The sequence below is a fragment of the Tachypleus tridentatus genome, chromosome 10 (genome assembly GCF_004210375.1).
Source record: "Tachypleus tridentatus isolate NWPU-2018 chromosome 10, ASM421037v1, whole genome shotgun sequence".
Lineage (NCBI taxonomy): Eukaryota > Metazoa > Arthropoda > Merostomata > Xiphosura > Limulidae > Tachypleus > Tachypleus tridentatus.
The window spans coordinates 169382770-169395103 of record NC_134834.1 but is presented as its reverse complement, the minus strand read 5'-3'; the positions used below and the strand labels follow the sequence as shown (position 1 = coordinate 169395103).

The 12334-nt window shown below is 29.6% G+C and overlaps 1 protein-coding gene across 1 annotated transcript in view; it reads right to left on the bottom strand.

Annotated features, from left to right (window-relative positions):
- Positions 1-3147: 3147 nt before the first annotated feature.
- Positions 3148-12334, bottom strand: part of LOC143230884 (uncharacterized) — a 103022-nt gene continuing 93835 nt past the window's right edge. The window contains 1 exon segment of the mRNA XM_076465177.1: positions 3148-9076. Within this exon segment, the coding sequence (XP_076321292.1) occupies positions 8775-9076 (302 nt within the window). The 3' untranslated portion in view covers positions 3148-8774.

Below are 12334 nucleotides of genomic sequence, written 5' to 3'. Positions count from 1 at the left end.
ATTATGTAAGAAAGAGATCTTGATGTAATAGTCAATCAGTCTCTAAAGCCATCCATGCAATTTGCTTTGCTGTTGTTAGTGGTAGAGCAAATAGGATTTTAGGTTGTATCAACAGAAATATTGAATACAAATTTGTTGTACAGGTCACTGGTTAGGCAACATTTGGAATATTTTTGCAGTCTGGAGCTCCTTACCTTAGGAAAGACATTGAATTGTTGGAAAAGGTTCAAAGAAGGGTTATTAAAATAGTGACCCTGATAGAGGGGTTGTCACATGATGATAGGTTGAAATCTCTCGAGTTGTTTTTTTCTTGAAAAAGAAGAGTTAGGGGGATCTGACTGAGGTGTTTAAGATTGTGCAGGGAATTGATAGTGTTGATGCATAATCTTTTTTTGTATTTAACAGTGAGAATATTTGAATTAGAGAACACAAGTATAAATTTTTGTAGGGTAGGGATAATCTTCAGCTAAGACAATTTAATTTTCCTGGCAGCTTTTGAAATAGGTTGCCCTCAGATGTTGTAGAGGCAGTAAATTTATAAATGAGTTTAAGAAAAAGCTTCATAAGTATATGAATTATAAGGGCTAGCTTTAAAGGATTTTTTAAGTTAATTTAATTTGGAGTGTGGAACATCTGAGATGGACCAACAGGTTCCATGTTGTCCCAGAAATGTTATATTATAAAATCAACTATGAATGGCTTTCAAAAATATGAAGTAATAAGAAACTTAAATTTAGACATCAAATCAAACATTTTATTACTTGTATTGAAAACAGTAAAAGTTTAGTTTTGTCTCAGAACAAAAAAAATTAATGGAATGGAAAAGTCATAAAACTGACAAAAATGTTTCAACAGTTCACTGTTTAGGTAATATATTTGTCTTAATCTATCATCTATATACTTTTACCCACAACAGATCACCTTTTCAATAGTACATATTAAAGCACAACCCTCCATATACATTGAATATGAATCTTGTACATTTTTTTCACTACAAATTTTTCTCCGAAACACTTAAATTATGACGCTGTTTAACTTTCTTGCAGTTAATACTGATTTTAACATGTAACAATGAAACTGCATATAGTTAAAATTAATGACAAATTATTAGTAGTAATAGGGTTTTGAACCTCCTAATAATGTGGTTGGACCTGAAAGATATTTGAGACTTAAATGAAAAGGATGTTGCAGTAAAAATTTGTAATCCTGAATCTTATATGTCAAGGTTGATAGCAAAATTCATCTATATAATAAGGGTTAAGCCTTTTTTCATGTCCAATTTGATGTTGCTAGTGTTCTGGGAGAAATGTCTGAGTATATATCTTACATAAACATATAACAATTTTTAAATGATAGATGATGGGCATAGCTTTCCAAACATATATATATATATATATATATGTGATATATAAAAATAACCAAAATAACATGTCTCTGTAATCATGTGTTCTCCTCAATGGATGTTTATTTTCAGGACAATAATTACAAACTTTTGAGTAAACAAAAAGTTTAGGGTCTAACATAAATCTGGGAAGTATATAATTTGATATAATAACACCACAAACACAGAGTATCAAGAGATATTTTGGATATGTCCATTCAGGACTTGTAATAAAATTAGTTTTCTGAAGCACATGATCTCTCTGATGCACATATCTAGTGTAGATACTCAAATCATTTCATTGTATTGTTATACACAATAGCCAAGATATTTCTTGTATCAATACCTGAAAGTGTATGATTAAATTCCATCAATTATAATCGCTGAACATAAAATTGTGTGAACGTCTTTACATGCTCTCCTTTATTTCAGTTTTGCTTCAGAGGGTAATATGTAAAATGTGTAATGGTTTTCCCACCATATTTAGTTTCCATCATATGAAAATGGTAAGGGTAGGGTGGATTTGAAATATATTACTCACAAATTAGCTCATTTTCCTGCAAGAAAAGTCCTTAAAAGTGTGACTGCATAACAAGAGTAAACCTCTTTTAACTTTATAAGTAACATTCAAATAGTTATAAATGACTGATAATTTACAAAGCTACATCTGTGAGCAATAATTAGGGTTATAGTTATAAAAACAGATACTTGAAGACATGGTGAGATGAATGTAAAGGAGTTCACTATTTAAACTTAACTCCTTATACATGCTTTGCATTTCTTAGTACAATGCCATATTATAATAAAAGCTAACATTTATGCTCTGTGGAAATAGTCTAATACAAAATAACTATTCCTATTAGTCCAAATTAGCTGGATTTACTGTAGGAATGTAAAGGAGATCACATTAATTTCTACACCTGTGTTTACTAATATACTGAGGTGGAATACATTTCTGTGATAGGTTTCATATTTGTAATTTTAGAATGGATGGTAAACAAAGTTGGCAGCTGAAATATTATCACAGAAAAAAGGAAAACCTTCTTACAATTTCGTAGCTTTTTGTCTTTCTATTCTAGGTAAAATATAACCTTGTAAAGGAGAACACAGGTAGAAAACAAATCAAGATTACAGTTTTTTACCATCACATTCTTTCCTTGTTCACCCTGATATAAAAATGTAGATTAATTTAATCAACAACACACCTTAAAAATTACTTTTATAATAAAAGGACTGTATAATAATTTTGACAGATAAATATATTTTCAAAATGTACTAACAAAAAAATAAGCTTCTTATTTGCAATACTATGAATCACATAACTAAATTAACTTGTTAAAAAATAACTCTTCAGAGTAATGATACTTAATTTTTAATGATAGCATGAAAATAACAATAAAACAAAACTGAAATATCTACAAGTTGTATATGGATGGTAATAAAAAATTACTTTTGAATGTTTTTCAGAAGCTACTTGTCCCCTTGGTTGTTGTAAAAGAAAAAAAATAATATGAAAACATGCAATCATAAAGTAATTAAATATGGAAGGCTGAACATCTTGTTTTACAGAACTCTGGTATATTGTAGACATCTGTTGACTGTATTAATTGAAGTCAGTTCCTTTACACAGTACACTAAAACTTTATTTGTAACAATTCCTCCATGTTTGTATACTGTTTTTGATATTAAATAATGGTGAATTTTGTTTTTTAATTACACCAAAGGCCTGATAAAAACAAATAAATATATTTACACAGAGACCTATATGGTATACAACTTTTTTAATATACAAATGTTTTAATTCAAGGGTACACATTATGAAACAATATACACGTATAACAAATGAATAAAATATACACTATTTACAATGTTTTTACTGTTCACTTTAGTTTACAATATTATCTGTATTGTATCATACAAATCAAACTTGAGACATACATTTCCTTAAATTCATGCAAAAGTGGATATATCTACTCATTAAACACAAAACTGTTAGAAAAAGTAACAGTCCACAGCATTAAAACAAATTTTTAACCACATGCAATAAAACACTACGTCACAGTAATAATTCAGATAACCACATGGTTAACTACTAGCTCTGATAAAAGACAAATCACCCTCAACTGATATAAGCAACGTAAAATATATTATACACAACTTGTTTTTACCAATTCCCCCCCAACATATAACAATAAAAGTTAATAACATTAAATATTTTACAAACACTTTTTCTATAAAATAATTCAAGAAATATATTTTTTTTCATCAAAGCATAATAAGTTTAAACTTTTCAGTTATAACTAACTTCGTCATTGAATCTTTACTTTACTAACACAATCAAACTCTGTCATTTATTTAACATTACCCACCTCCTATGGCATTTTAAAAAACTAGTTATTTAGATGTAGTTAATATAACAAATTTTATTAATGGTTATTATCTTTTTTCATATACATTTCTGGTTTCAACAATTTTAAAACTCCGATATTAACTAGCACCATTTCCTAACAAACTTTGAGATCAGATTTACTAAGCCAATATTAAATTATAAAATATTCTTCCAATAACAAACTTATCTTTACTTGCATCATCTAAAACATTTAGTATCACCTCTAAAATGCTGATATATAGTTTCATTTCTTAAAATATTTTACACCCATTTTAAGAAGTCAGTGTATGCTAACATTATATTCTACAATATTTGATATCAGATTTAGCTTTACATTCCTTCCTAAAATTGACTTTTAACATTATCCATATCTCAATAATACTCTTGACATTTTCTGATAGAAGTTACAGTTAGTCAATTTATGATAGTACCACCTTCGTAACATCTTGTCATCAGTTTTAGTGTTTCGATTTTGCTTTATGTCATCTTTCCTGAGACATCTTAATCATTCAAGACCAAAGTGAATTAAGTCATTAACTGTCATTTTTATCCACAATTCTGTTAGGTCGAGTACTAAACAATTTCAGTGACGCATGGGAAAAAATAACTACTGACTACCTGCAATGAAAGAACTGTAAGTAAAAAAATTATGAAATAAAATGAAACTTTAAGAAACCAAGGAAGGTTTTAACCATTATGAATATTTCTAGTATAATTTAACTAAGTAAGCCAAGTATACGATTATGGTTCAAACAATATTTGGTCTTCTACAAAACACTATTCGTCTTTCTCTAAGCATAGAAGGATATAGTGTGAGAACACTTGGCATTATTCTATTTTGTAAGTCATGAATATTTTTAGTTATTTCAGTGAACTTTGTTAGAAATCCAAAGACACAGTTGAAACATAGGTAGTGACAGATTTTGAAATACTGAATGATGTAGAAAAAATCAATAGCTATTCTTATCTAAAAATATAATATTTATAATATATAAATTCTGTGACAGCATTGGGTATTTATTGTTAGGTATAACTTGGTTTTAGCTGTGTGTGTGCCACTTCTAAAACAATGCACATTTAATTCTACAAGTTTTATGTAGCATCAGAAGTTTCAAGGTCTTATTTAAGTTATTGAGAATCACAGTAAAACTATTCATACATTTTTAGTTCTTAAGTTTAACACATTCTTAAATATTGAGAATCAAACATGATATTCAATATTTCCCAATGTACTTGTTCAAATTATTGTAAAAAAAATAAATATTTTTACAATGGTGATTGTTTTCTGGCGAGTAAAAATCATAAGTTAGTCTTATTCCTATGCTGTATTTATTGGATGTGTTTAACTGAAAGAGACTTCCTACAGCACGTGAAATTACCATTTCAATATCTCGCAGTAATCAGCATTGAGGTTAAATCTCTAAAAATACTCACATCAATTTTGGTCTGTAAATAAACACTGCCTTCTCACATAAACTACTATCAAATTTAGCTTATCAATTATTACCAGTTGTGACAAATTTTAATTAATAAGATTTTTTATCCAGCTCATGTTTCTTTACCAAAGACACTTCTCACAACAGTTTGTTTTTCAATTAAGAAGAAAATTATTGTCATATAACAACATGCTTACATTGTTTGCATCTATCCATTGTGTAACATGTGCTATTTACAAAATAAATCATCACAATAAAATTGCACTTTAAAATGTCATGTTCTGTTTCTACAAAAGCATTAAACAAATTGTAATATTGTCTTATATTGTTCTATACTGGACAAAAATGTTCCCGTTAAACTCTTTATCTATAGCTTCTATGCTGTTTGATCAAAGAAAAAAAAAGAGAGAGAGAGAAATGAGAAATCCCATATCAAAAATACAACTCTTAAAACTATCCAGAAAATACAATAATGATAAAATTTTAGTATTTCGTGCTGACTTCTGATCAACTCACAAACACACAGCACACATAATATGGACAACTTCATTCCTACAAAAGCATACAAAACTAAGTACAATAAAGCTATATTTTTAATTTTTTTAAAACTAATACTGGTTAAAAGTATTGTGCTCTATGCTACTAGTTCCTACACAACTAAGAAAATGCAGAAAAATAAAAAATATATCCGTCATTACCAATACTGTAGCTCTACGGACTTGTCTGTTACACTGCATGCTGCAGAATTGATAAAATGTGTATTTATTAAAATACATTTTTTTAAATTTAAAAAAACAACAACAGTCTATAAATCATTTTGAAATAGGTTTATATTGTCTACTCATGAAAACAAAAATATTCAACTTAAATACCTGCAATCCTGTATAAAATTTGTGAAATGCATTACTCTATCATTGATTTCATTCTACAACTATATCATTATTATATTAACCATACACAAACTATAACACAAAAATATTAACTTATGGTGGTTGTGTGTTTTCAGTTCAGAGCTACAGAATGAGCTATCTGCACTGTATTCTCTACAAGGAACCAAATCCCAGATTTTAGTGTCATAAGTCTATAAACTAATCACCTACTCACCTGAGAGCATTAATTACAGATGAATGTAGAATGACATCTAGCTGATGAAGAAGCAATAGTCCAGCAAAAGATGCTTATGAGAATTTATATAAATATGCATATATATAACTCACACCAAAAAAATTATCCTGTCATACAAAAACCTTCAAGTAATATAGACATATTTTTAAACAAGACAAATGAAACCACACATGAAGAAAAACAGATTGCACAAACAATTTCATATTATGTGGAGCAAGAGAAAGAGATCAATTGAAACAAATTTATTTAAAATATGTCTATTAACACATTAACAATGCTACTATTTGAACACATTAAAGATCACTTCCACTGAGGTGCTGACAGTATCTTTTATCACAAACAATTAGAATTATTTTTGTGACCATAAGTGTTTTAACAGCACCTAGTCACAGGCATTTACAAGATGAATCTTTTGGAAAAAAAAAGATATTTGAAGCAGAAAAGTTTAGCAAGACCTAAGACACAGCATGTCATTGAGGCAAACAGTGACCACATTTCAAAAATGTTTACTAAGTTATCAACAGCCACGTCTTAGAAACTACAAAAATAAAAAATTATTCTCGATTAACACCAAGAAAGCATTTCCTCTATGACATAGAAACATTTAAGTATCTTAACATAATAACATTAATGATCTACATACACATCAGTAAAAGAATAAATTACTTAAGAAAACTGAATACAAAAGAATTAAATTAATCTCATAAAAGAAAGAAAACATTAAATACAAGACTACATTAAAATATTAAGATACCAAGGAAGTTTTAAAAAGAGGTAGTAAAGCAGTTAGTTTTGATTTGATGATTTTCAAGCAAAATTCTTTAAAAGACTGTATTACACTTCAACATATCAGTTTTAGGTAAACTTCATACTCATTAACTGTAGTTTAACTTTCAACTGAATGCAGAAGATTTAACCAACTTAACAAATTACATAATAAAACTAATGTGATTAACAATTTCCACATCAAACCTGAAACATATAAAGCATTTAATTTAAATGATTAGTTATTATTGGGTTACATGAAATGTGCGTATCACTACTTATTCTGGTCTTGTGTAACCTAGTTGTGTCCACATACAGGTTACACTTCAGCAGAGTGTGTTGAAAATAAGACCACCTTTAAATATTCTGAACTAGATTTTATAGGAATACCACAATAACATAGCTTTACACACACCAACCAGGTCCATAGGTGAATGTTCATTTCCTTCAACCTACAAGTTATAACCAAATCAGTAATTTAGCTATATAAAATATTCTAATCAGAACCCTCTCTCTAATTAATTTCAGTGTCACCATTCAAACATTTCTGCGAAGCTTCCACCTATAGCCCTGTTAAAAAAGTGTTTAGTTAACAGATGTTTAAAAAACAAATGTTTTAATTTGTGGCAAATAATATCTCAGTTTTTACCATAAATTGTAGAAAGATGAAGTATATAAACAGTGAACAGTGACAATCTTCACAAAAAACATGATACTGGTACTAACTCAGATATTTTCTCACTTACAAAATCTTCCAAACATGAATTAAATTCAAGCAATGAATCACCTTTCTAGAAGTAAAAATTTTCATTATATAAATACAGCTGATCATTAAACTTCATAGTCCCTCTTTCATGTGATAGAGTTTTTTTAGAAGTTATTTAGCATACTTGTATTAGTTTCATGCCTCTTTACTTGGTTTTTATTTCATGAGCATATCCTGGAGTATTTTGTTCCAGACATAACAACTACTTTGCAATAAGATCATTTTAATTTGACTTTGCACTTTTATAATGTTAAAGTTTTCTTACAACTATTCTAATAAACAGTTATGTTTAACTTTTAAAAATTTCAAACAGTTCCATTTTTTGTCACATCAAACTTAACCAGCAGAGAGGAAGAGAAAATCAGTTTTAAACTAACAATAATCTCTTTAAGATTCTACCATAGTTGATACACTAGTGCAAAAACATATAGCAATGATTAGTGTTAAAAATAAGTGAATAAAATTACGGGAATCTACACAAAGAAAGAGGTGATAAAAAACTAGTGACTTGTAAGGCTATTAAAACATTTTTCATATCTTTTTAAATATGCCTCATTTCAGTAAACACTCAAATTATATGAAACCAAAGATAGTTTACCTCTTGAACTTTTTTAAACTGCAAAAAACATTACAATATGTAGTAATCTACATGCATCAAACACACATACCATAACACACATGGACATATCCTACAGACTTGACTCTTTTTCTTATTGTTCAGTGACAAATGGTAATAATTATGGAAAATCATTACCGTTAGAAAATTCCTCTAACAAATGTCCTGCTTACAATTTATATGGTTACAATTTTACCACTAAATGCAATAGTAAATTACAACATTTGGGAAGTTAAGGAAATAAAACTTACAGTGAATAAAAAACAAAATCACAAATATTTGTCAAAACAAAATAATTATTTTTCACCAGATATTGGTTGTCCTTGTGAATATGAGGGTGTAGTAGGATTGGACGATGTTTTTGAAGATGGTGGTGGCATTAATGTCTGTAGTGCTTGTGAAGTTGCTGGACTGCTTGGAGATGTGTTGAAGCTTTCTACTTCAGTCTGGTTACCCACTGTTGGTGTAGAAGGATTAGCAGAGCTGATACTGGCATTTGACATCAATTTCTGACGAACTTCGCGAATTTTCAACTGAAGTTTGTATTTGGTGGGGAAAATGTCACGATGTTGTTGCTGAAATGCAGCTGTGGCTTGGGCTGTATGAACATAGGCACGCAAGAAAATTTTATATATTAACTGAAGGGTAATAAGAATTTGTAATATGATAGCTATGACAAAGCAAAACACTATTATAATGCCAAAAATCCCTCCCCCCAAGTTCATTCTCATGAAAGTCAAACATATGATGACCAATCATGTGATTCAAAATGCACAAGATTAGTTATTCAGTTTATATTGTACCTAGTAACTTCAAAAACTCTTTTTTCGCTTCTAGCTACAGTACAGAGTTCAAAATTTTTTAATTGTTCTTGAATAATGGCTAAACCACATAAAATAAAAAAGACTTGGATGTTTCACTTATGTGGAAAGCCATTGAACAAAGAAAAAACAACAAAAAAGAATACACTCACCAATGTAATAACTAAATTGGAGCACTAAGAATTGCCACTGGAGGAACACTACCTGCCAGCAAAACATACAACCAGTATGAGTAGTAGTTCACATATCAGCCTAGACAATGCCCTTTAGAAAGCAATGAAAATAAGAGACCAATAACATAGTGACATCAATTTGATAACAGAAGATATGATACTTTTGATGTCTTTTGCTGGAGAAAGGAAGAGCAAGCCAACCAATTAAGCTGCTGAATTCAACCTGTAACATTGATGCAAGAAAAAAAACCAAGAGAAATAGCAGGATTCCAGGAAATAAATAAATATGAATGGGAACTCTGAAAAGAAAATATAGGAGAAGTATAGCAATGCAATGTTTATACAGGACACAAAAGGTGATCAGGACCTAATTCAGAATAAAAATATGAGATGGAAGGGACAAAGACAAGGGAGAGAAAAATTTTCCTTCCCAGGATGAAGAGGTTTTAGTAAAGAAGACAGGGTACTGTGATAGAGTGTACAAGAAACATCAGTGGCTAAAAGGTCAGACCTAAGTCAATCTGATGCCAACAGGAGAAGAAAATAGGTCTTAAGAGAAAGAAGACAAAGGAAACAGAATGACAAATCTTCAAACAGAGTATGTGACATTGCATAATAGACAACATGAAGAGAAAAATACAATGAAGCTGTAGAAGTCAAAATGACTGGAAGAAGAGGGAAGAATGAGACTCACATAATAAGAGAGGGGGTGATCATATGACAAAGGAGAAAGCTGCAAGATACTGTAAACCTGAGTAATCAAATGTAGGAATGGTGTTGAAAGTCAAATCCTCCACTGTTGCCTGAAAAGAAAGCACAGCAAACAATAAAAATGTGGTCATATTCCTCCTCCTCTTCATGTCCCTCATTGTTAGCTTGCACCACCTCACATGGAGAAGAAGAACCAGGCCCCACATAAAACGCTAACTCCCACTGAACCAAAGCCTATGCCTTCACGGCCAATAGTGCTGAACCCATAGCTTGAATAATGGGATTAAACATGTCTCCAGACAAAGAAAGAGCCAACACAGAAAATGCAGTAGAGGACAGTCCAAGGTTAAGAGGAGCTTCATATACGAGATGTGCTAAGTATCATATTGGAAGTAAACAGACTCCAAAAGACCAGTCTGTATGCTAGAACAGGAAAGCTGTTCTATAATATTAAACAATTTTTAGGTAAGAAAGATGAAAAAAAAAGATATAAACTTATAAGTATGTACACTAAAGAATTGTGTCTTCCTTACTGTACAAAGCAAATGAAAGGTATTATCACATCTTCAAAAATTTTTCAAAAGTGATAAAGCTACCTCATCAACTTGAAACTATGATGCAGGCTATGTTGGTAATGTGCAAAGTTACGTACTTTCCAGCACTATAGATGCCAAATAAAGGAAAGTAACCTTTATTACAATGTTATAAACAACAAAATGTTTTAGCTTTTGTGGAATCACCTCAATGGGTGCTTTTTAAATTATGAGGATGAACTGGAAATGATAATTACAATGTGAAAAATTAACTGAAATGTAAAATTAACCCTACTAACATTATAACTGTGTGCTAACAAATCATTGATGAAAAACTATAGTGCAGTTAAGTTTATCTGGCAGATGTAAAATAAAAATTGAGTACATTTTTCAACTGTTAAAATTCTGTTTGGAAGCAAGTTAATTCATGTATAACTATCAACATTATAAAAAACGTTCATGGCAAAGCTATGAGCCTTCCAGTCTCATCAATCATGGTAAATGCAGTAATTCATAGATCAGTGGACATACAGTGACAATACTTTAGCAAGTTTTTTACTGTGTTAAATAATGATATTGTTGGCATGTTTTATTTTCACTTAAATAAACAAAACAAACAACATTCAGTTTTCAATAGAAAGAGAACATTTATTAATATTATCTTTTCTCACATGGAAGAATGAAAACTTAAAAATGATGTATACTATAAATCAACACATACTTACAGACATTTACATTTTAATTTTCTTCACCTAATTGTCAGTAAGTTGTAGTTCAGACATATTTACATGTAGAAAGTTTAATCCCAGTAAAAAATGAGACCAAGTAAAATAATTAGAAATAAGATTTATACTTCAAGGAACAGATACCTAAACAGTTACAAACATCCAACAGAATAAGATGGAAAACTGTACCAATGATAAATCAATAACTAATAATAATGAATATGAATAATAAATTTTCTTTACATATATTAATGACATCTCAGAAAAGATCCAAAGAGTCTTAAAAATATTGATATTAGAACTATGTGCTCATACAAATGTTATTCCATCCCAAAATCATAATTCATATTATATCAAGCCAATGTTATTTACAAAATTGCTTGTTTAGATTGTCAGGCCATTTCTACTTACCAAAATATCAGTTTTCAAACCCATATACACCCACAAAAAACATTACACACAAAGTAATATCTTTACATCAGCAACTATGAAACATTACACACAAAATGTTATTAGCTGAGAAAGATGCTGAGGTTATTAGCCATGAATGAATTTTTAATTGGAACACATATAAAATACTAAATTAAAACTGAGTCAAAAAAATGGAACTAACTTCATTGTGAATCTATACTGATGTTTAATAACAAACTAAAAATATATTATTTTCAAAATTATTATACTTTACTATAAGTTTTGAGTTCTATGCATCAAAGTTTTATTAGCACCCTGCCTATATGATACACATATCACAAGCCTACCTCTTCTCATGATTCCAAACCTCATTAGTGCTGAGATACAGTTGTATTTTTACTGTATTTATTTAACTATAGTAAAAAAAAAATTTTTTCCATTGTGAGTTCTCCTGGTAATGAAATGGTTTTAATTCAACATGC